The sequence below is a fragment of the Octopus bimaculoides genome, chromosome 2, assembly GCF_001194135.2.
Source record: "Octopus bimaculoides isolate UCB-OBI-ISO-001 chromosome 2, ASM119413v2, whole genome shotgun sequence".
Taxonomy (NCBI): Eukaryota; Metazoa; Mollusca; class Cephalopoda; order Octopoda; family Octopodidae; genus Octopus; species Octopus bimaculoides.
Genome location: NC_068982.1, coordinates 185474310 through 185498670, shown reverse-complemented (window position 1 = coordinate 185498670; position 24361 = coordinate 185474310). Strand labels below are relative to the sequence as shown.

At 35.7% G+C, this 24361-nt stretch overlaps 2 protein-coding genes across 3 annotated transcripts in view; one reads left to right on the top strand and one right to left on the bottom strand.

Annotated features, from left to right (window-relative positions):
* The window catches only part of LOC106872596 (protein transport protein Sec61 subunit beta), a 10385-nt gene extending 4861 nt beyond the window's left edge, over window positions 1–5524 (top strand). Inside the window, exons 2-4 of the mRNA XM_014919631.2 lie at window positions 2608–2702; window positions 4059–4160; window positions 5218–5524. Of these exons, the coding sequence (XP_014775117.1) occupies window positions 2608–2702; window positions 4059–4160; window positions 5218–5305 (285 nt within the window). The 3' untranslated portion in view covers window positions 5306–5524. The remainder of the gene's footprint in view (window positions 1–2607; window positions 2703–4058; window positions 4161–5217) is intronic.
* Window positions 5519–24361, bottom strand: part of LOC106872595 (trichohyalin) — a 152608-nt gene continuing 133765 nt past the window's right edge. The window contains exons 32-38 of one of the 2 annotated variants that reach the window (XM_052965781.1): window positions 21114–21176; window positions 17843–19200; window positions 16174–16219; window positions 13490–13614; window positions 10913–10986; window positions 8562–8657; window positions 5519–5629 (exon numbers count right to left, since the gene is read on the bottom strand). In XM_052965781.1, coding sequence (XP_052821741.1) covers window positions 5566–5629; window positions 8562–8657; window positions 10913–10986; window positions 13490–13614; window positions 16174–16219; window positions 17843–19200; window positions 21114–21176 — 1826 coding nt within the window. In that variant the 3' untranslated portion in view covers window positions 5519–5565. The remainder of the gene's footprint in view (window positions 5630–8561; window positions 8658–10912; window positions 10987–13489; window positions 13615–16173; window positions 16220–17842; window positions 19201–21113; window positions 21177–24361) is intronic. The other variant, XM_052965782.1, reaches the window with a different exon arrangement.

Here is a 24361-nt window from a genome sequence, read left to right as displayed (position 1 = left end):
GTCTAGGATGGAAGAGTAGCAGTTTTTCATTCATTTTGGCAATTTCATGGTGATATGTTTCTGCAGTAATGGTTTTTCTGGTTTTAAGAAGTTGTAGTGGAGGAGTCCAGCAGTACACCACAAAACTGTCACTATAACCTTCTTTCTGAAGAGCTTGGGTTTAGGGAAGGTTTTTGGTGCTTCATTTTGGTCCAACCACTGCAAAAAAAAGTTTTTTATTATTGTACAGAATCCACTTTTTGTCGCAGATTACAATACGGTCAAGAAATGGATTGGTCTGGTTACAGAGAAGAAGCAATGAGCAAATTTCATATCTGCATTTTCTGATTTTTATTCAAATCACGTGGTACCCATTTGTCAAGCTTTTTTTTGATTTTCCAATCGCATGCAAATGGTTGCAGGCAGTTTTCTGGCCAACTTGAAGTTCTTTCGCCAGTTCTCGAGTGGTTTTACATGGGTTTTTAATTGACCGGCATTGATGACAGATGGGCGTCCACTACACTTACAGTCTTCAAGGCTCAGGTCTCCACTACAAAATTGTTTAAACCATTTGTGAGCTGACCACTCACTTGTCATTTCCTCACCAAACGTTTCGTTGACATTGCGAGCAGTTTCAGCTGCTTTACATACTTTTTTGAAGTTGAATCACAAAATTGCTCGAATATCACGCTTTGACAGTTCCATTTCAGATGATTGTAACAATGGTGAAAAAAAAAATCATTTGGACAAGTTTGTCTGTATTATCAGACAATTGCAAGAAAATGTTTTTAAAAAATTCAAAACTCTGCAAAAATCTGGTACAAATTCTTCATGGTTCAAAACGTTGCTTACTTTTTACTCAACCTGATATATATAGTTTAGCCCATATTCGTTGGGGAAAATAGATGTAAAAATAAATATACATGTGTGCACACACCACAAACCTGCAGTCAGGAAAATGTTGAGTTTGAGATCTATTAAACAAAAAAGAGAAGAAAAAAAAAGAAAAACTAAGCCCAATTCATAGTCTCCAACTGTCACCAGAGAAATTAGGCCAAGTCTTTGCCTTGATTAAAAATCTGGGTTAGAGATCCCTTTGAAAAACTGAAGATGCTCTCAAATATATACATAGGAACACTTTGTTATCAGAAACCTATGCTAAGAGGTCTAGGGCTACAGACCTGCAATTCCTTCAAATATTTGGTCAACCTAAGCACCAAGCCACTATATAGTCATTCAGCTTGCCAGAAATAACTGTTGAATTCCCTCCAATCACATCTTACTATCTTAAAAAGAGGGAGGACAAATAAGATAATTTAGATTTAGACATAAAGAATAAAGACAAGCTGGTCATGGTTGGAATGTCTTTGATATACAAGTCAACAAAGGATGTGGTTACTTAATCTGCTAGAAATAGCATCAAATTTCCATCAAATCATGTTCTATCATTCCATTAACCCTTTGGTATTCAGATTATTTTGTCAAATGTAATGTTTATTTATTAACATCGTTCTGAATTAATCCAGCATTATCTTGTAGCTTTGAGATTTTGATGATGGGATTGTATATTTTTCAAATAACACTATAGGGTAGGTGTGAGAGACCATTTATAGCCAGTTTGAACATAAAACAAGTAGTATATTGGGCCAGATATGGCTGGTTTAAATGCTAAAGGGTTAAATAATGAAAGCTACATCCATGAGATCACCACAACTAGAATGTCTTTAATAATAAACTTGTACCATTAGCATTTTGTAACTGTGTTTCTATTGAAATATACTGCTTTGTTTTAGTTAATTTTGAAATATGGAAGAATTTATCAAAATAACTTTGTCATTATTTGTTTGTGTTTGGAACAAATTAAGACGAAATTTTGTTAGTTTTAGTTTAGATTAGTTTAAAACTGAAAAATTTATATTATCAAACCAAGTGCAACTCCAGGCAGGTTGGTATCAAAATAGTTAAAGAACTCCACTAATATTTGGATTGGTGAAATCTTATAGAACTCTTTTACATTGACAATGTTCTGGGATTCACTTCATTCCCACTCACCTCCATCTTACCATTTAACACTGTGCAAAATAATTGCAGAGAATTAAAAACAATTGATTTAAAAAATTTTTTTCTTTTCTACTTGTGCAATCCTTAATTGTAAACCACTGCAATTCGTTACATACACAATACCATCTTGTAAAAGAAGCCATGCATTTAATGATAGGTCTTCTCAGTTGGGATTGATCTAGTGCTAGTTAATAACTATCACATAGCAACATCTGCAGTAGATGTCATGTATGCAAGCCTTGCTTTCTATCTTACACACGTTTCCAGAAGTTATGTTAATGCAGTTTATGTTATTGGGTGCATCAAATAGACCAGCTGGTAAAGTATGTGACAGGCACTGACTCCAGATAAATTAGCTTGTTTCAATCATATAAACGTTATATTGTTCCCCTATATAATTTTTTTGTTCTTAAATCACATATTAACTACCTTGCTATTTTTTTATCTATCTGTTAAGGGCAGAACTAAATTTACTATGATTTAAAAAGCTGTAGTGTAAGGTATGATATTCATATATTTTGGAACCAATAATGTTAAGTGGATGAAATATTTCTTTGTTTACTTTAGGCTGTTTCTACAAGTTCTACAAATGTTGGTGCTGGTCGTGGGCCAAGTTCCAAGTCTGTTGCACCCCGAACCAGTGGTAGTAGTGTTCGGCAAAGGTATGCGTCAATTTTGAACTCTTGTTTTCTCTGTCCTAACCTTACTTTTCTCCTATATCACCACAATATATTGCAGTGTATGTCACAAATTCTATATTCAAGGAAGTTGTTTTGTACCTCCATCCATCTGATTTGTCTTATTCTAAGAGAATATGTGGGAGGAAGACGACTACCCCAGTAGGTCCAAAAGAGAAATCATTTATTGATGCTGACAGCTCCATGGTTGAAAGCATACTTAAGGATATGAAGGCATTGAAAGGAATTGAACCATTATGGATAGCCACAAATATCTAGGTGGCTTAGTGGTGGGGGTAGATGCCCCAGAGGCATCATAATCAGAGTAACGAAGAGCTATCATCTTTGTTGGCAACAAAGAGATTATTTCTCTGAGTGAAGGGCAGATTATTGAATGTGTTGTATGATAGTCAAACATGAACATTGCGGAGGTGGTGCGCAGGCTGAACAGGAAAGAGGTGAACATGCTCTCTTAGGTAAGAAATGTTAACGTGTTGAACAATGGAAAACAAAGTAGTTCAGAAAAATTAGGTGTAAGAGGAATTAGATGCAAGATGCAAAAGAGAAGATTGCACTGATATGTACATGTAAAGTTTACAGAAGATGACGTTTGAGTAAAGAAATGCTGAACAATTCAGGTGGAAGAAGGTATGGGAAGTGGTAAGACTAATTGCCAGAAGCTAAACCTCATGAAGATGGTAAAAGACCACAAGTCGTTAGATTCCTGTGTTGGAGAAAACATGTTTGACCATGCAAGCATGGACACACTGGGACACAAAAATGATGATGCCTCCTAGCTGCTAGAGCAATGACCTTTCATTCAATTCACTGAAGGCTGGTAATAGGAATGACATCCAGCCATAGAAATCATGCCAAAAATGGAAGCTACAAGTGAGACATGGTTTATAAATTCAACAAAAATGATCTTCTTACAATATTCTATGATTGATCATAAAGGATATATTTTGCCTTATTTTGTGATCACATTTCTAACAAGAATATTCTACCTGTTGTGTTTAATTTTTAAAATAAACTGTGAGAGGTATAGTGGCCATGATTCAGTATATATTTAAATAACCGTAGAAACAATAGATGTAGATTGTAAGTTGAGAGGACACTTGTTCTTGATTGCTTGGGATATCCTGGGATTGGAGAGGTTCTCTGAATGACATAAGTTTGTTGGCTGTCTCTTTTTTATGGGACCTAACAACATATTTTCTACTTAATTATTTTTGCTTTATGTCTATTCATACTCAATGTAAAATCCTGTTGTACCATTTTGGGGTTTTATGTCCCTGGTAATAATATAAATTATTGCTATTATTATTATTATTATTGCAGAAAAACGACGACAACTACAGCAAAACGATCTGCAACTACAGCTGGAGGTGGTGGTGCTGGGATGTGGCGGTTTTACACTGAAGATTCTCCAGGAATTAAAGTGTAAGTAATTTTGTTTCACCAAAAGATGTTTTAGTGGTCAAGGAGTTTTATCATTAGATTAGTTCTAAATGACAAACATTACCTAGGCCTACATGATAACCTTTCACAGGTCTTTTTTCTGACTGATTTGGAAAAGGTGATCTGAAACTGGAAACCACATCATTTTGTTGACAGAAACAAGTTTACTCCAACCAATAATAAACCAGCATCTTCTTTGCTAATATCCTGTTTTTATATATTATATAACTAATATCAAAATGATGTGAAGACCAAAGTAGAATAAAAATTACTTCAAACACAAGCAAGGGTTTGTGACAGGAAGGTCATCTACCCTACAATGTGTCTTGTCCATTTCATAACAACATGGTAAAAATTGGACACAAAATCAATGTTGACAACATCATCATCATTTTAATATTCACTTTTCCATACTTGCGTGGGTTGGATAGAGGTTATCGAGGCAGATTGTCTATGGCCTGATGCCCTTGCTTGTTTTGAAGCAAGGTAATATTTCTCCATGGCTAGATATGTTTCTGCAGAATATGGAAAATCATTGACATTGCAACAATCATTCACACATGTGTGTGTGAATGGCTTCTTTTGCTTTTTGCCTACCAAATCTACTCACAAGGTTTTGGTCAACCAGGGCTATGGTAGAAGTTCATTTCACAATCACAAGGTCCTAGATTTGATCTATGATGTAGTATTTCAGACAAGTTCCTTTAGCCATAACGTGGAGTCAACCCAAGTCTTGTAGATGGAAACTGTGTGAAAGCTCATCAGGTTGATTGGTTTTGCAATCCAACAGCCTGGCCTTTGCCACACTAAAAAGGACATTATGGCATACACATATGTAGAATACTCTGCCTCTTGTTAATTTAATAAATCAGTAGTTGAGTTGATAGAACAACTGAACGCTCATTGTAAAATCCAATGGAAAAATCTATCATAAGGGCTAATGTGTGTGTGTGTTTAATAACACTGTGTTTATAGTTGGAATAGTCTATTACATGCTGGCATCCTGTAATTACTGATGCTGTGTTTCTTTGTGTTTCAGAGGTCCTGTGCCTGTCTTGGTAATGAGCCTGCTCTTCATAGCTTCTGTGTTTATGCTACACATCTGGGGTAAATATACTCGTGGCTAAGAGACAACAGAACATAATATCCAATCACTCATGCACTCTATATCAGTGAACTGGTTACCAACATTACCATTTTATATGTCCGTTCATTTACTGTTTCACCTCCTCATTTAAATTGTATTTTTTCTCAAGAGGGGGTGGCATGTAATACCAAAGTGAAAGATTTTATCAATGGTCCTAACATTTTAGGGATTGCTGGAAAAATAAAAGAACTGATTTGAGCATAGGTGTTTCTGCTTTTTATTTATAATGTGTTACATATTTCAGTAGATGGTACTATGCGGCCTGCGATGATCTTCTGGTGTCTTCTCAAGTTGCTGATAGTAACTACAATAAACAAAAGTGTTAGTGAAAGGAGAATCAATGCATGATACTGTTTGTTGTATATAGAGAAAAACATTATACAGTATGTTATACCTCAAGAAATATATTGGTACAAAAGTATTTGCCAAGAACACTTACCTTTTGAGAAATTATCAATATTTCTATCAGCTAACAAGTGAATTTAACATTTTCAGTGGATCAAAAAATTGAATGCTCATTGTCAAATTTATCATGGCAGTACATTCTTTCATACTTTTTCTCACATGCATGTCTGTGAAATTGTATGAAAGCCCATTTATCATTGTCATTTAACATCTGCTTTTCATGCTGGCATAGGTTAGTTGGTTTAAATGAAACTGGTAAGATGGAGAGCTGCACCAGGTTCCAGTCTGATTTGGCTTGGTTTTTACGGCTGGATGCTCTTCTTAACACCAACCACTCCAAGAGTGTAATGGGTGCTTTTTATGTGCCTCTGGTACCAGTGCCATTTACATGACACTAGCAACAGCCATGACTATAATTTCATGGGTGCATGTGTGTGTGTATCTGCATGTAAGTCCATAAATTTAGGCATTAACAGTGGTTGCTTGCTCTTTTGAAGACATGTTGGATAAAAAAAAAGGTTGGTGACAGGAAGGATATCCAACCATATAATCCTACCTCAGAATAAGTCCCCTTCCAACTGATGCTAACATGGAAAAAAAAATGAACTTTGAATGAATATCCATGTGTATAAGTGTGTACTGATCTCCCTTGCTCCTATATATATATATATATGTACACATGAAGAAGAAACTGATTTGAATGTAGGTCTTACTGTATAACTGCCATGTTTATGAGAGATTGAATAAAAAGCTTTAGATTCACTATTCTTGGTAAACATTCAACAGCTAACACAGTACGCATTGGTTCAAACTATGGTAGTAATTGGGTAGAAAACTAAAACATTAGCTAAATGAAGACACCAGCCTAACTTCATTGGCACCACACCAATGAGTGTATAAAACATTTGGAGTTTTTTCTGAAGCACCATATATATATATATATATCATCATCGTCGTTTAACGTCTGCTTTCCATGCTAGCATGGGTTGGACTATTTGACTGAGGACTGGTGAAACCAGATGGCTACACCAGGCTCCAATCTGATCTGGCAGAGTTTCTACAGCTTGGTGCTTTTACGTGCCACCGGCACGAAGGCCAGTCAGGCGGTACTGGCAACGGCCACGCTCAAAATGGTGTATTTTACGTGCCACCTGCACAGGAGCCAGTTTGGTGGCACTGGCAACGATCTCGCTCGAATATCTTTACAGGGGCCATTGACAGTTTCGCTTTCGCTTGCCCCAATAAGTCTTCGCAAGCAGAATTTTGTTTCCAATGAAGGAGACGACGTTGGCATGGGTGCCAGTCGTCGAATTTAATTCGATTGCGATTTCACTTACCTCAGCAGGTCTTCTCAAGCGGAGTTTAGTGTCCAATGAAGGAAGGTATGTATAAGTGGGCTGCCTGAGGCCTTCGATTTAGGTCTCACTTGGCTTGCCGAGTCTTCTGACGCACAGCATATTTCCACATACATGCATTCTTTTATTCTTTTGAATATTTCAGCCCAAAGACATTGACCATGCTGGAGCACTGCCAGTGTAATCCCCTTTTCAATGGCTATTCTTATGTGATTGACTTTTGGTGAAGGAGGGAGTCCAACATTGCTACCCTCTTTTGAGTTTCTTGTTAATCAGCATTTTTTGTGGTTCTTTATATTCTGAATTCAAATCCAATTGGTCAACCACAGCCACCCCTATACCTATAATGCCTCTAACAGGCCTTTCGTAATACCCTTAATGCCAGAAAGTTTGTGACTGAGGAAAGAAAGCCATGAATGTTGCGTCTTTTTTTGCCTGTCCTAATTGTTGTTTCTCTTGTCCAACTTTGTATCTTCTATCTGTCCAAATGTTTTAATGTCCTCCATTGCGTTTTTGCTCCGTTTTGATATATAAATAAATAAATAAATAAATAAATATATATATAGCGGCGTACATACAACCTTGTACTCACCTTATAGTAGGTATGTATCTAAATTTTGTACAACTCTTTTGCTATCTTTTATTCCCCCTTTCATTTTTCTCTCTCCCCCTCTCTCACATTTCTTGGCCCTTTTTCTTTAACTCCCACTATCTCCCACTCATTTATCTCCTCTGTACCTTTCTCTTTGTTTCTGATATTTTTCTAATCCTTCAATCCTGCTGCCCCCTACCCATCTCTCCTCCTTCCACGTGACCGTTGTCCGGCCAGCCATGATCTTTCTTTCTTGGCCTGACTACCGACCGCCAACACCTCTTATGTCCATTTCCTATGTTCCTGCCTTTAGGCTTTCACTTCATACATGCCAGGTCAATTTGATTCGTTCTCAGTCGAAAGACGCCTGTTGTTATTTCTTGTTGTTTGTATTCGCAATTGTATACCATGTTCTCCGTTTTCTTTGTTTGTTAGTTTTTTTTTGTCTTTGTTGCCATACACATTCGCTAGCTTTCTTACAAAGGGGTCTAATGCTCTTAGCTTAGACTTTTTTGGGGGCAACCAGATCAAACCATCTCAAGTGTAATTGCCCGAAATGGTCGTGACTTCTGGAACTTGACTGAGGAAAGAAAGCCATGAATGTCCCGTCTTTTTTTTACCTGTCCTAATTGTTCTTTCTGTTGTCTGCCTTTGTATCGTCTATCTGTCCGAATGTTTTAATGTCCTCTATTGCGTTTTTGTTCCATTTATATATATATATATATATATATATATATAATATATACATACATGTATGCACGCACACACAGAAAGAGGAGCAAAGTATTCACTTAAATATACATCCATAGATGGCTAAATCTGAACACTCTCCTTGGTATCAATGTATATGTGTGATATTAGGAGTGAAAAAATAGTATACTGACTTTGGGCTGTACATTAGTTTCTTGTCTTCAGGGTACCATTCTGGTCTGGAATATTTCTTGTATGATTTCATCTGAGATTTCTGAGCAAGATAATCACTGGTAATAAAATCAAAATTACAAGAGTTATTTTACTCTAATAATTAGATACAATGGACTACATCCATTACTTCATGTTATCACAGAAATGGGTTTGGGTTTGGGTTTGTTTGCTTCTTACACATTAAATGTTGGATGTGATTCAGCTTTCTGGTGATAACCACTCTACAATGGTTTTGTCACGTCCTACGAAATTTATGACCAAAGCTCCATCTATCAATTGCTACCTACTGAAATTAATGACCTCAACTCTATCACTCGTTAACTGGAACTAATGACCTTTTCCCCACTTGTGTCTCCCTACTGTTTAGAACTTTACATATTTCTGGATATTTGATTCCTGCTTACTGATGATCCCAATCTCCAACCTTTCAACTAATATTAACCCTTTCGTTACCAACCCGGCTGAAACCGGCTCTGACTCTGTAGTTCAAGTGTCTTGTTTTCATAAGTTTTGAATAAAAATCTTCCACCAAACCTTAGTCACAATTTAGGTTTCTAACACTAGCTTAATGATAACTAAGTTATTTTACTAAATTCTTTGTTATATTAAAAATAATTAAAAGAAACACAGAGCATTTCAAAATAAATACAGTAATGAAAGGGTTAACTAACAGTTTACAGAAAGCTACAGCTGACCATTGTTAATGTACACAGAATATCATTTACTGACATAAAACCAGTGTTGTATCTTTTGCAAATATACATATCTCTCAACGATTCAAGCCATCTAGCTTTACATCTGAGATTATCTGATTTAATATCTTCTATCAATCTGAAACCTGTAGCAGTCTTGGAAGACTTAATCTGGTCAAGAAGTGGGTTTCACTATGTTGCAAGTGCATGGAAGAAAAGATTGAACAAACTGTTTGATTTTATGAAAGGCAGTTCATAAAATACTGTAAACTAATTAGTGTTTTTGGTAACTTTTAATATGAGATAACTTTCTCTAAGAAAATTACTATTTTCAAATCTCACGAGAGATATTCAGCAACGGTACTTTGGAGTAAAGATTGTTTGCCAACATAACTAGCCAACAATTATTCTGTGCTGATGAAGGGAAATAACCCAGAAATTGCGATACATGGATATTGTTTTGAGCTGAGTGGGGGTGCTAGATTCCCTTGTTTGAAAATATGACACAGATTGTGAAATATAGCCAGCTGGAGACGATGTCTCCTGGGGCTAAATTACAGCAACATTTGTCCTAACCCAGGACTGCCATGTTATGTTGGCAAACAATCTTTATTCCAAAGTACTGTTGCTGAATATCTTTCGTCGTGAGATTTTAAAATAGTAATTTTCTAATTTATAGATCAGTGACTAGTTGTCACTTTGAAAAGTATATATTTTGAATGGGAATTTGACAGCACCACCTATAGCCGAACAATTATTCTGTGCTGATGAAGAGAAATAACTCAGAAATTGCGATACACGGATATTGTTTTGAGCTGAGTGAGGGTGCTAGATTCCCGTTTGAAAATATAAGAACACAGATCGTGTCGTATAGCCAGCTGGCTATACAACATTGTCTCTTGGGGCTAAACAGCTAAATTGACAAAACCATTGTCTCTTGAGGCTAAATTACAGCAACATTCGTCCTAAACCAGGACTGCCATGTTATGTTGACAAACAATCTTTACTCCAACTTTCTCTAAGTCTGTAATCTGATATTCAATCCAAATTACTGTTTCAGTTATTTAATTTCTTGAACTATCCTACAGAACTGTGATGCATAACAATGAAAGAAAAATAATCCATTCTATTTAAATATTAATCACTTTAACGTCATCACAAAGGATAGTTTGAAGCTGACATGTCAGTTTCAAATCTTATTCAGCTAACATCTACACATTATCTATTTATTGATCTATCCTTTCAACATATAGATACTATGTATCTTATCAACATTAATCCAGTCAACATATGCACTGTGTCCCTCAATTCAACATTTACAGTGTTTATATATGTGAATAAGATTCACAAACTGTGCCTATATAGTCTACATCAATATACTACCAACAACTACACACTATCTCTCTATACAGTTAACGTCTACACACATTACATATGCATAAAATCAACAGCTACTCACTGTGCCTATCTATAAAGTCAACATCTACACATTACCTATCTATATAGTAAACATCTATACTCTATCTCTCTATCAACTGGTCAACAGGTACTACAAAAATCATATCTAAATCAAGAGGTTAGTTTTATCAAGTACAACAAGATCTTGAAATATCACCTACCTCTGCCTCCGATAAGCATTAAACTTTTCTGACAGGAACAGATTATAATACTGAAGACCACCTGGAATTTTCTGCTGAAAAAGAAGGAAATATAGAGAATATTACTTTTATTGTGTTCATCTATATGGGATTAACTATTTCTCCAATCAGACTTCAATTTTTCACAAAAGACCACATTATTGATTTACAACCTGAAATACTTGACTGAAATCTGAGATTATCTGATCTAATATCTTCTATCAATCTGAAACCTGTAGCAGTCTTGGAAGATTGAATCTGGACAAGAAGTGGGTTTCACTGTGTTGCAAGTGCATGGAAGAAAAGATTGAACAAACTGTTTAATTTTGGATTTGGTCAGTGGAGAAGAGACTTGGTATATCAGATGGATTAGGGTAGAGTTTAGTAATAAAGTAAGTGTTATTTATAAAGAGATGCAAATTGTATATCTTTATGGAACAGCAAAATATATTCTCCCTCAGTACAAAATTATCTCATTTGTAACTCTACTTACTTTTACAAAATCAAGAAGAGTTTTAAGAAAATTCATAAAGAAATAAGAAAACTATAGCACAAATTCCAAGAAAACTGTGGTCTCCAAGAAAACAACTCCAAAACGTCTTACATATATTCTTCCCTATGATACTTATAAAGGCATTCTATTGGATGAACCTGTGGTTTGTTTGAGCAACCATTGCAATAAAAGTGTGTTAACTTTCTTGGTGGCGCTATCACACACAACTGTCAGGATTTTTTAAAAATATCCTGAATGAATGAAATTTTTGTGCCTATGTGACCGAATATCGAAATTTTATCTAATTGAATATGTATTTTTAAAGTATTTGCTAACGACGATATTTTTATCAGGAGCAAACGTTATTAATCCCTCGAAAATCTTTGTACACAAAGCACAATAAACTCCTCTACTCCAATCAAGTAAAGTTTCTTTAATTTTGATAATCTTCATAAACAAAATATTAACATGCTTATTTACGTTCACAGAAAGTCAAAAATAGTTATTCCCCTTTGTAGCACTTCAGCTGGCGTAAAACGTTGGTAAACGAAATAGGACAGTGTGCTGCATATCTTTCAGCGAAAGACCAGTTGTATCAAACTGTATGGAGAGTCACAGCTTAGATAATCTTAACTTCAATTATTAAGTGCCGAACACTATTAATTTCATTTGTACAGAGCACACAACAAAAAGACATTTAAGAATAAAATTCACGAAAGAAAACCTATTAAAAATCTATTTTAACAACGGTTAAGATATATAAAATACCACAAAAACGATCTAAAGAAACTGAAAAAAACCTTTAATGTGTATTTCAATAGATATTCTGTTGTAGTTTAGTTTCTCGGTTTTATCTTATCTCTACGGTACTCTATTTTATTTGATCTGTCGATTTGAATAATACGTTATGTCAAGAATAAATAATCGGGTATCGATGTGAGGGAGGCAAATCTTGTTTAACAGTAGATGGAAATATTGACAATTTTTAAAATTGGATATGTAGAAACTAGTCTTTTTCTCTTTTGAAATTAAGTTTCTAAATCTCTTCACTTTTGTATCTAGGTATTTAAAATTTCAGTCTTAAATCTTTTACTTTATTAAAACTTTCACTCAGTTACATTCTACAGCCCACTGGCTCTGCTATAAGAATCCTTGCCCTTCTGTGAGCCATAGCATATTCAAACCCATTCTGCCTCACCCAATCTTTCTTTCCAAAAGACACAACTCTGAAATTTTATCATTGCTTACATTCTCCTTCGATTATACAAGATATATAAAAATCACAGGAGGAGATCTGTGATGAGAATGAAATTAAGAGTTTCTTATGATTTACTGTGTAGCTTGTGTTCAGCTCTGATCAGGCAAATCCATGGCAGTGAAGGTTATTCAAATGAGTAATCACAATGATATATTCACTGTTCTAGATATAAAATGTCACTTCCTGCCAACGAATTATATTGTACATTCCAGCATGCATGATGGATCATAGAGTGTGCAGTAAATGGGCCACACCATAAACTGTTATTCAATTCTAGAATGGCTTTGATGGCTGCTACAGTTTGAATAATTTTAAGGCACATTTTTTAAAGTCAAATGGCTTGACCTGCCTCTGATAACTCAACAATCAATAGGGGTAGCTTTCTGCTTTACTGACACAAAGTAAGGTACATGATCACTCAGGTATCAAACAAAGGTTTGAACTCATACCACTTGAACTACTACATCACTGCCACAGTTAATATTGGTTTCAAATTTTGGCATAAGGCCAGAAATTTCTGGGAACCAGACAAGTTGATCACATCGACCTCAGTATGCAACTGGTACTTTTATTTATCCATCCTGAAAGGCAAAATTAACTACAGCAGAATTTGAACTCAGAACATAAAGACAAACGAAATTCTGCTAAGTATTTTGCCCTGCATACTAATGGTTCTACCAGCTGGCTACCATATACTGCCACAGTTAATATTACAAAACCTCAACATTATATGTCAACTAACGTCTCTGATCAATTTACTTACTATTAAGTGAGCTGAGAATAATTATTAGTATGTGACTGTACTTACTGGTTGTTTGATCTCACCCTTTGGTGCAGGTTTACTATCAATAACTTTTCCTGAATCTTTGATCACTGGCAAGCATTTTGTATATCTGACATGTCCCACAATTTCTGTTGGGTGTTTTTCTTGAACTATAAGAAGTAAGCATACATAATACATAAAGTTATGAGATGCATTCCAGAAGGTTTGAGACTTTTTAGAAGCAGTTTTAACTGCCTTAGGTTATTGTAATTTTAGTATATTATTATTATTATATATCTAATAAGCTGACATGCCAACTTTTATTCCAGAGTGAAGGAGATGGCTGTAACAGAACTTTGAACACTCTCTGCAAAACACTGCTTATCACAGCTGACTAGTTTGTAGAATGTAGTCAAGACATGAACACAATTTGGAAAAGTACTATGCAATAAAATTTCATGTTAAATTGGGCAAAAACACAACAGAAACTTATGAAATGTTCCATACTGCTTATTGATTAACTTGTGTGAGCCAAGCATCTGTTTTTTTGTTGGCACAGTTGAGAGGAGGTGTGGGAGGGAGAGGGACATTAAAACATCAGAGCTAGTTGAGAAAATTCAGTTTTCTGGATGAAGACAGTCATGTGCCTATAAAGACAATAAGTATAAAGTTTGAAGTTGGTGCTGGTGCTGTACACAGAATTATTCATGAAGATGTGATCAGGCACAAAACTTGTACAAAGTTTGTTCTCATTCCCAGGGTGCTTAGTGAAGAACTGAAGGAAAGACATGTTGGTGACAACAGGGAGATGATTGGGCTCATTACCTCTATTCCAAGAGTACTTGAGTCTCTGGTGACCTGTAACAAAAGCTGGAGTAACTGTTATGATTGAGACCAAGAGACAGAGTATCTAATGGAAGCATCCTGGCTCCCCTAGACCTAAGAAGGCCAGGCAAAGCAAGTCCACTGAAAAGCTCATGATGATCTTTTTTGACGGGAGAGGTACATCTGCATCCACTGGGTTTCCTCTGACCAGATGATTAACAAACAGTACTTTGAAGAGGTTTTGAGGGAATTAGGAAAAGATTTCATTGCAAAAGGCCCAGAGCTCTTCCACTTGACTGAGTGTCACCTGCAACAGGACAATAGACCAGTCCCCAATTCCACCTTGGTAACCAACTACTTGACAGAGATGGGCATCAAAATTGTCCCTCACCCTCCTGACAGTTCAGACCTTGCTTCCTATGACTTTTGATTGTTCTTCAAGCTGAAGGAGAACCTCAAGGGCTGTCAATTTGAAAATAGTGAAAGGTTGAAGGCTGTGATAGGGGTCCTGGACTCTTTCACTCTGGAGACCTTCACAAAGTGACTGAAGCAGCACAACAAATGTAAATTAAGTCAGAGAATTCTACTTTAAAGAGATGAGAATTTTGTATTTCTTTGTAATTAATACGTCTTTCCTGAAAAAGTTTCAAAACTTCCAGAATGCACCATGTATATATTGCTAACTTTTTATTTAGACATACAAGATGTTAACTCTCGTCTTTTTTCATACCTCATGCCAAAACTTGCACTTTGGATAGAAGCTATCTTCATTCAACAATGAATATCTGAAACAACTTCCTAAAACTGAATAAACTGCTTGGAATTTTATGTTGATGACAGCAGACAAAATTGGCCCATCAGTTGCTTGTTGGCCAATGGCATTCATGATTGATGCTGAAAATATCTAATGCCATAAACCTTCTAAACTACAGCAAGCCAATTGTATATCCAAATGTCGAAGCAAATATATGAAGTAGAGTTAATTATTAGGCTAAATAAACAACATCTGCCATGTGTGTTATGAGTTACGCCTCACTAGTCTCACTGACTTGACCCAACTAAGTCATTCTACTTTGTAATATGGTTAATTTTCTCAATTCCAACAAATCACTGGCATGTATTTGATGGACCTTAGCAAGGTGAAAGTTAAAAACGATAGGGTCTGGACTTTTAATATAAGGAATGCCTTCAAATCAGGCATTCTACTATTTGTGCCACTCCATACATATTTGCATCTCAGGGCAGGAGATGACAAGACCAAATGTTAAACTGCTGGTGTAGGAGATACAAGTTCATGCATCTTTTAACTTTGATCTTGCAGATACACGGCCAAAGACATTCGATTTGTGACCACCCTAACGTTTTTGTAATTCTAAGAGTACATCGTTTGATATTCAGGTTTTTGGTTTACTTTTAGTCTATTTTACAGGAGTGATTTGGTTGCTATATTTTGCATGTGAAGTGACTGTATAGAGGTTTTACTCATTGCACTGCATTGACTCACACAAATTTATATCCTCTACATTGTGTCCTTTGGTAAAAATCATTGACTTCTAAACTGTCCCACTCAGCTACGCCTTACTGGAAATTTCACTCAGGTACAAAAGTCACAGATGTCATGACAAGGTGGATGGACATACACTAGTTGTGGATGGTAGCTAGAATACAGGTGGGTGATGGTCGGATAGGCATGCAATGGAAGTAGATAGTAGTGACAACAGAGGTGGGTGATGATGGAATGAACATATGGTGTTACTAGATGTAGATATATAACACCATAGTACTAGCTAGAGAGATCTACACATGTAGAAAGAATATTTAAACTGAAGTTTTTACAGTTACTCTCATTATTGATGATGTTGTTGATGATGATGGTGATGATATAAATTAAAAACTCTAATTACTTGTTTCTTCATATACGCCTTTATACTTCTTCATGGTCTCTGATAACTGGAATAAAAACAATTCAAGATGGATTACAATATAGCAATAAGGATTGTAGCATAGTGAAGGTGGTGATTCTGCTGCAATATCTTGTAGTGTAGTGGTAGTAGTGGTGATGGTTTTGTAGCATAGTGGTTGTGGTGGCTGCAGTATAATGGTAGTTGGTAAAGTGTAATGATGTTTATTCTAGTATAGTGGTAGTGGTTGCAGTATTGTGGTGGCAGTTGTTGTAGTATGGTGATGTTGGCGGTAGTGTAGTTGTAGTGTTGTAGTTCAGTGTTTGGTATAACAGTGGCTATATAGCGGGTGTAGTTCCACAGAAATTGAAACAAATGTACTGATTGGATTAGCCTTTTGAATACGAAGCGAGTGCAACATGTCAAGAAGTTCAAACAAGCTTTCACAGTGAACCATAAGCAGATGGCACCATCAGTAGGAATAATGATGATTTTGTTTACAAACAGTGAATACATGTCAAGTTGAGATAAAATACAAACTCATTCATACAAATATATGCATGCACACATACACATGCATGCACACATACACATGCATGCACACACACACACACACACATGATGAGCATCTTCAGTTTCCATCTACCAATCTTATTATTAATAAGGTGGTAAACCAGTAGAATTATTAGTACATCAAGCAAAATGCTAAGCAGTATTTCTTCTGACTCATTAGACTCCAAGTTCAAATTCCACCAAGGTTGACTTTGCCTTTCATCCTTTTGGGGTTAATAAATGCCAGTTGAGTATTAGGGTCAATATAATCAACTATCCCACTTCTTCAAAATGTCAGGTCTTGTGCCTCTATTAAAATTATTATTATCATTATTATTATTATAATTATTTAAGGTGGTGAGCTGGCAAAGTCGTTGGTGCGCTGGGCAAAATGCTTAGTGGTATTTCGTCCATCACTACGTTCTGAGTTCAAATGCCATCCAGGTTGACTTTGCCTTTCATCCTTTTGGAGTTGATAAACTAAGTACCAGTTGTGTACTGGGGTCGATGTAATTGACTTAACCCTTCCCCCAAAATTTCAGTGCCTACAGTTGAAAGGATTATTATTATTATTATTATTGAGTGACACTGGGGTAAAATATATGAAGCCCATTATACCCATCATGACTACCCGTCTGATAAGGGTACACCAAGCACATGCTTCACAACCATATGTGCGTGACATGGTGATCTCATATCAAGATAAACAGCGCATGACCTTGCAGGTGGGGCCCAGTTAGAATTTTCTTCAGGTTGAGTAGCCCATCATGCTCAAAAGGTTTGTTTAATGATGTTGAGCAAAATACCAATGTTTCCAAGGGTGAATTATTCAAGCCCTAAAGAATTCCTCTCAACATATGGCTATGATGCTCCCCCACTACTTCTGCTCATGATCAGAGATGCACATATCGTCAGCCACTAAGGGTCATGCTCAACTGGTTATGGTCAAACAACTGACAAGCAAATCTGTGGTATTAAGCACAATATTTGCTGTAGCCCATCTTTTATGCCAAGACAAAACAATGTACATGATAACACTTTCACTCAATTAAGATCAGAAGCCATGAGAGCCACTACCTGGTATTGTTATTATTATTATTATTATTAATGCTATACTTACAGGCTTTTTTATCTTTTTGGAAAAAATCTTCTCTCGTTCTATCAACAATTGGGTCTCCCTTTGAGGATTAAATATTGCCTCATCACAAAGTGATGGATATAGTTCTTTTCCATATAATGTAAATGACTCTCTTCTTACAGATGTAAAAGATCTTTTGGGAGATGCTTTTACCAAATACTTGATCCTAGGTAATTTTATTTTATCTTTAGGTTCTTTAGCACTACCAAATGACTTTTCCCATGTCACTCTATATAGCTCATCACTCATTGGAGCTAACTGGACATCGTCTATATATTTCAATCTTTCCATTGCTTTCTTGTGTTTTAATTCATGTTGAGCTCTACTGAATTGCTGATAGTCAAGTAAATATGGTGATATTGAAGATGGCATTACTGCTTTTATTGAGCTCATGTCTGCATCACTCCTAGCAACTAACTTTTCAGGAGTCCGAGATTCCATTGAATATTCCTCAGATGAAGGCTTCTTTTTTGTTTTCCTTTTGATCTGTTGTTCTAAGTCAAGCAACCACTCATCATCAGAAATTTTCTTTCCACGTTTCTTTGAAACTTTATCCTTCCTTGTAAATTCAGCTCCAGGCTCCAATATTAATCCTTCTGTTAGCTCTTCTAAGCTTAATGCTTCTTCTTCTTCTTTTTCACTTTCACTTTCCTCTTCACTAAATATTTCTTTCATCTGGTCATCTTTTCTGCCCATTTCCCTCATTTCTTTCCTCCATTCCAAATCTAATTGTTTCCTTAACAATTGTTCTTGTTTCTCAGCAATTAGGTGTTGCCATTCTTTGTCTGAGTAATTTTTGTCTTCTGAAATTGGTAGGAATTTCTCTTTTAATAAGGGTGGCATCAAGGAGCTCGGTGGTTTTCTTACTATTGCTTCATAAGGTTTTTTCATTGGAAAACTTGGTTTAAATTCTTCATCTTTTTCATGTGGTTTATCAGATAACGTAACTAATCTAATATTAGCCAGAGCAGATATTGATGGCTCCATTGATTCAAACACAGGATTCTCTTTATGTTGAGCCCACATTTTATACCTTTCACATGCCATTGCTCTTTCTTCTGAAGCTGAAACTATCCGTTCTGATTCTTTTACCCACTTAGCATCTGTAAGTGCTGCTTCTCTCTTTTTCTGTTTTGTCATGAGGTCATAGATCAGTTTACGATTTTTTTGAATCGTCAACTTAATTTCCTTTCTACTGCCTTTTGTTTTAATAAGGTTACGTAATTCCATTTCACTTTCTGATAAAAGTTCAGCAATCTCTTCCAAGGGTTCTAGATCAACACTTCCCTTACCAGGAACCCGTTTTTTTGATGGCATCAAACTCTCTATTTCCTCATCTTCTGCAATGTAAATCAAAGTTTATACAAGTGTAAACTATTTGTGATATAAACCATTGTTAATGTAAACAGTTGATGATGTGGGACATTGTTAATATAAAGCCAATTGTAATATAAAGCCAATTGTAATATAAAGCCAATTGTAATATAAAGCCAATTGTAATAGAAAATATAGTTGAGAAAGCAAAACACATGATTATACTTAGATCAATCATATGTACAATATTTGGTCAACAAAATGAAACAACACTAATGGTATCAAACAATACATTAGATCCCTCATGAACTATGTCAAGCCTACTTGGACCCCCAGTTTTTCTGTAGCATACCTCAATAAATTATGAACAACATACAAAATCACTTCATACATAATCAAAGTTTATGTACAAACCAGTTACACAATGAATGAAAATATTAAAAAAAGTGAACAGTTTGCTGTTGTAACTTCAGACACCATAGTTCGTTCTGCTAGCCATGGAAAACTAGACCTGATAGAGAAAAACTGAAATTATATTTGTATTTAGGAGGCAACATCACTTAAGAATTCGTTGAAATATTCCAGGCACCAGATAAAACATTTTTTTTGTTGCCCATCATTGGATCTCTGAACTCCCACAGCAATTTTCAGTTTCTTTTCTTTTATTCTTTTTCTAAAGCTTGGTTTGAATCCTTCAAAATTACTTGTTGCATATTTTTCATACATGTACCCATAATCAGTTTGTCTGCGATCATATAATCTCCATCCTTGAATCTACAGTCTATTGATTCCTATTTTAATTCTACCATAAAAACATCATGTTATCAGTAAATATTAAACCTCTACAACACAATGCATTAACCGATTTAAACATTTATTAACCATCAGGTCCATCGATGAAATACTTTAATTTCATTGGTTAATTTGCTTAGATACAAGTCTATATGAGGTGCATTAAAAAAGTGTCCACCTTTATTTGTTCCTGCTAAAACTAATACCATTTGGGAAAAATCATTCAGGTAGGAAGTGATGCCAACCTTCCCACACGTGCATGAAAATTTTCATGTCAGTAGGCCACGTCAGTTCCTGGCTGTTATGCCTTGAGTACAAATATGTAGTACATGCTCACTGGATTTTCATTTCTATACAAGATGACTAAATGCATCGAACAGAAGCCATAAACCCATGCCTCATCACCAGAGATTATAATGTTTCTAAAGCCTGAGTCATAGTTTACTCAGTCCAGTATGTCCTGAGTGATTTCCATGTGGAGTTGTTTCTGCTGCTCCACCAGCATCTTCAGGACAAATTTCCTCTGCTAAAGGTACACAAGAGCCAGGTAGTGGTTTCAAACTGACCAATATGTTCCTACAGCACAAAGATGGGGGAATCACTACACCATGTATGACTCATCCTGAATTCTCAACTTATCTCCATACAATGTTATGATTATCTCACACAGCATACCCCCCCTCGTTCTACACTTTCCTCCATACAACATGTAAAGGCAAATATCAGACAACATATTCTGACATCTATATGACCCCCACCATACAATATACTTGGGTTACCATATGCCTTAACTTCTACATAACACCCCATACATGTTTTGTCTATAGCACATGACATTCTCTCACTAATATACTCCACCCCATGCAATATATTTTGACTATCATTCACAGTATACCCTAATTTCTACACTATGCTCTACATTATACTTTCTAAATGTTACTCCTCAGTCCTGGCGACATCTGCTACATCTCTTTACCATATATAACATACCATTAGAGGATATTATAACCATAAAAATGAAAATCTGCTCAAACATAGAATTTTCTGAAAGGTAAAAATATTCTAAAATTTAATTGTGATTATATAAATTCTACCAAAATATATTACAATTTTATACATTCCAAGACAGTATACTATAAAAATATACCTTTTTCTTTTGATTTTGCTTTTTCTTTTTTGAGTGGCTTTCTTGGTATTTGTGGTGCAGCACCTATTAACAAACACAATGCAATAATATTTCCAGTTGGGTTGATACCTACAGTTAAACAACTATACACATTTCTCTGGTCAATACGATTGATGTATGGCTCAAAACTAGTAGGTGCATTGCAATATTTGTCAGGGAAACATGAATTGCAAAGTCATTGAAACTTTTAGACTTGCAAGTATAGTTGGAAGCAGTAGATTATCCATTTTATGGTATCTGAAGAAATTTAATTGTAATGGTGAGAAGAGAGTACATTAATGAGGTTTTAAAAGATGGCATAAAATTGGTGGAGCTCAAACAAGTTAGCTGAGTTGAAGTACTAGAGGGTGCAGGATATTGGGGGGTGTTGGTGTGGTATTAGATATATCTGGGTTGTTCCAATGAGGCAGTGGTTGTATGTTCTAGTAGGTGGAGAGATAGAGTTTGGTATAGATTAGATTTGGAATTGAGAAAAAGACTGAGTTGAAGAGGGTTGAAGATTGCAAAAGATTTGGTTTCTGTACTGACAACATTGGTATGGGATGAGTGAAGAGAGAGAGAGAGCTATGAGGAAATGTGAATATTGAAGTCACTGGCACTGATAACTTTCGAGAGGGGGTGAAGTAAGTGAAATCTCCTCAATACAAGAGATGTGCTCAGGATTTGAGGAGTTAGGAGTATGACAGAGGACACAGATATATATGTGTGGATGCAAGGGAGGGAGACTTTAACCCAGAGTAACTGGAGGTCATTATTTTTGATATCTTAGTGAGAGAGGCACATGATAGGGAGTGGAGTCTATGTAAAGATAGACATCACTTTTCAGGATAAAGTCAGAACAAATAGTGTGACCTGAACAACTGACATGGTTTGGAGATATGGGTTTGTGACTCAGAGAGGAATATATGTGGTTTCCATGTAGGAGATCTAGATAGGGACAAATTACATGGATATTGGAGAAAAGGAGGGAAAATTGTCCAGAGGTTTACTAGTAATTGGCATTTCAAGGAAGAACAGAGGGCATTGCACACAGAAAGGGAAAGTATTTTTGCAAACATCCAAAAGCCCAATGGAATTCAACACCATTATAATCAGTAATATAGACTCTGTTGGTTCATACATTTGATATGTTAATTAACGGCGCATCTAAAATGCATGTCTCATTAAACAGCATCATCATCATTTAAAGTACATTTTCCATGCTGACCCAATTAAGCACAATGAATAGCCAACTTCATTAAAAATAAATGGGGAAATACCAGAAAAAATTACCACAAAACAGTGAACATTAATACCAAATATAAACTACAAATAAAACTAAAAGTAAAATGGCATATAGAGTAATTAACAGCATCAATAACATTTACATACCACATCCATGTCATGACAACATTCATAAATAAATTATTCATTCTACGTACCCTTATTGTATATTTTTGGAAAGTCAGCTATCAACAATCATGCACAAAAAAGAAATTTAATGAAAATACATGATGTTAATTCCTTCTTCCTATAAGACACCCCAAAAGTAATAATGAATTATATAAGACAGGGGTTTTCAAACTTTTTGACTTGTGGACCCCTTTATATTTCAGGCTTTACCTTAGGGACCCCCTTATAAACACTTATGAAATTTATACATAAATATTTGCTTAAAATAACATATATTTTTACATTTATTTATTTAACAGTATTTAACAAATAGGTTTATTGTCAATTAAAAGATTTCGGTTAAAAAACATATATAAAATCAAATTGCCCATAAAAAGTATTTGCTGTCCACGGACCCACTGTCTTGTCCTTGCGGACCTCCTGTGGTCTGTGGACCACAGTTTGAAAACCTCTGATATAAGACACCCCAAAGTAATAATGAATTATCTAAAAGCTCAGGACCAGACAAAATCACAATCATACTTCTAAAACAACCAGGGCCTGAAGACTGAGTAGGCACTAACACTGATGTGTACTCATGTGTACTCATGTGTACTCATGTGTACTCATGCTAAAACCGTTGAAATCTTAGAACCAGGAAGGTGGGGGAAAACTCATGACTTTAAGGCTTATCAAAAACTTCAGTAAAGGTACAATATCATACAGACCCAATGCCATCATGCAATCCTAAGCACACACCATCCTTGACATCATTAACCTATGTATCTCCATATCAAAATTACACAAAACAGATTCAGCCCATTACACGTAATCACCACAATAGTCACAAACCTAACAGAAGTTACATGATGTCTGCAACACAAAAAATATCTCACATGTATCATTCAAAATACTAATGACATCAGCAAAACTTTTGGTTCTATTCTCAGTTATCCACTCACTCGAAAAATAGCATCTTAAGAAACAACACATAACACTGTTTTTCACAAATTAACTATGAAGTCTCCAAGTCCAGTGTACAACAAAAAGCATTTCTAAAACTTGCAACTTCCAGAATGATGTCCTTTTGGGATCTGTTATCTCATCTGCACTTTTCAACCTACACTTACACAAGCTTTTCACACTTCAACAAAACATGTATGCACACTCATGGATAGGTGACATCATACTGATATCTTCCCACCATTTTCTCTAGACACTGCACCAACCCAAAATCAGTCACCAGGAAATCTGACTCTACAATATTACTCTACAATATTACTCTACAATATTACTCTACAATATTACTCTACAATATTACTAGCAGCTAGCAAATCCAAATTTTTTTTTGTGTGTGCCAATAACACTACAGAATATCAAATAAAATTAACCATCACATTCAACAATATAAGCATTTCACAACATACATCATCATCATTTAACGTGTGTTGTCCATGCTGGCATGGGTTGGACAGTTTGACCAGGGCTGGTAAGCTGGAAGCCTGCACCAGACTCCAGTCTGGTTTGACATGGTTTTCTACAGCTGGATGCCCTTCCTAATGCCAACCACTCCGAGAGTGTTATGGGTGCTTTTACATGCCACCAGCATGGATGCCATTTGCATGACACCAGTATCTGCCACAACTGTGATTTTGCTCGGTTTGATGGGTCTTCTCAAATTTTTGCTTGGCTAGATGGATCTTCTTTTAACATAAGTTAAAAATATTAGGACTTACACATATATCTATAGCATTCACAATACACCTAGAAGACAATACAGACAGCAAAATTCCACATCCTTTCGGGGTTGATAAATTAAGTACCAGTTGCATACTGGG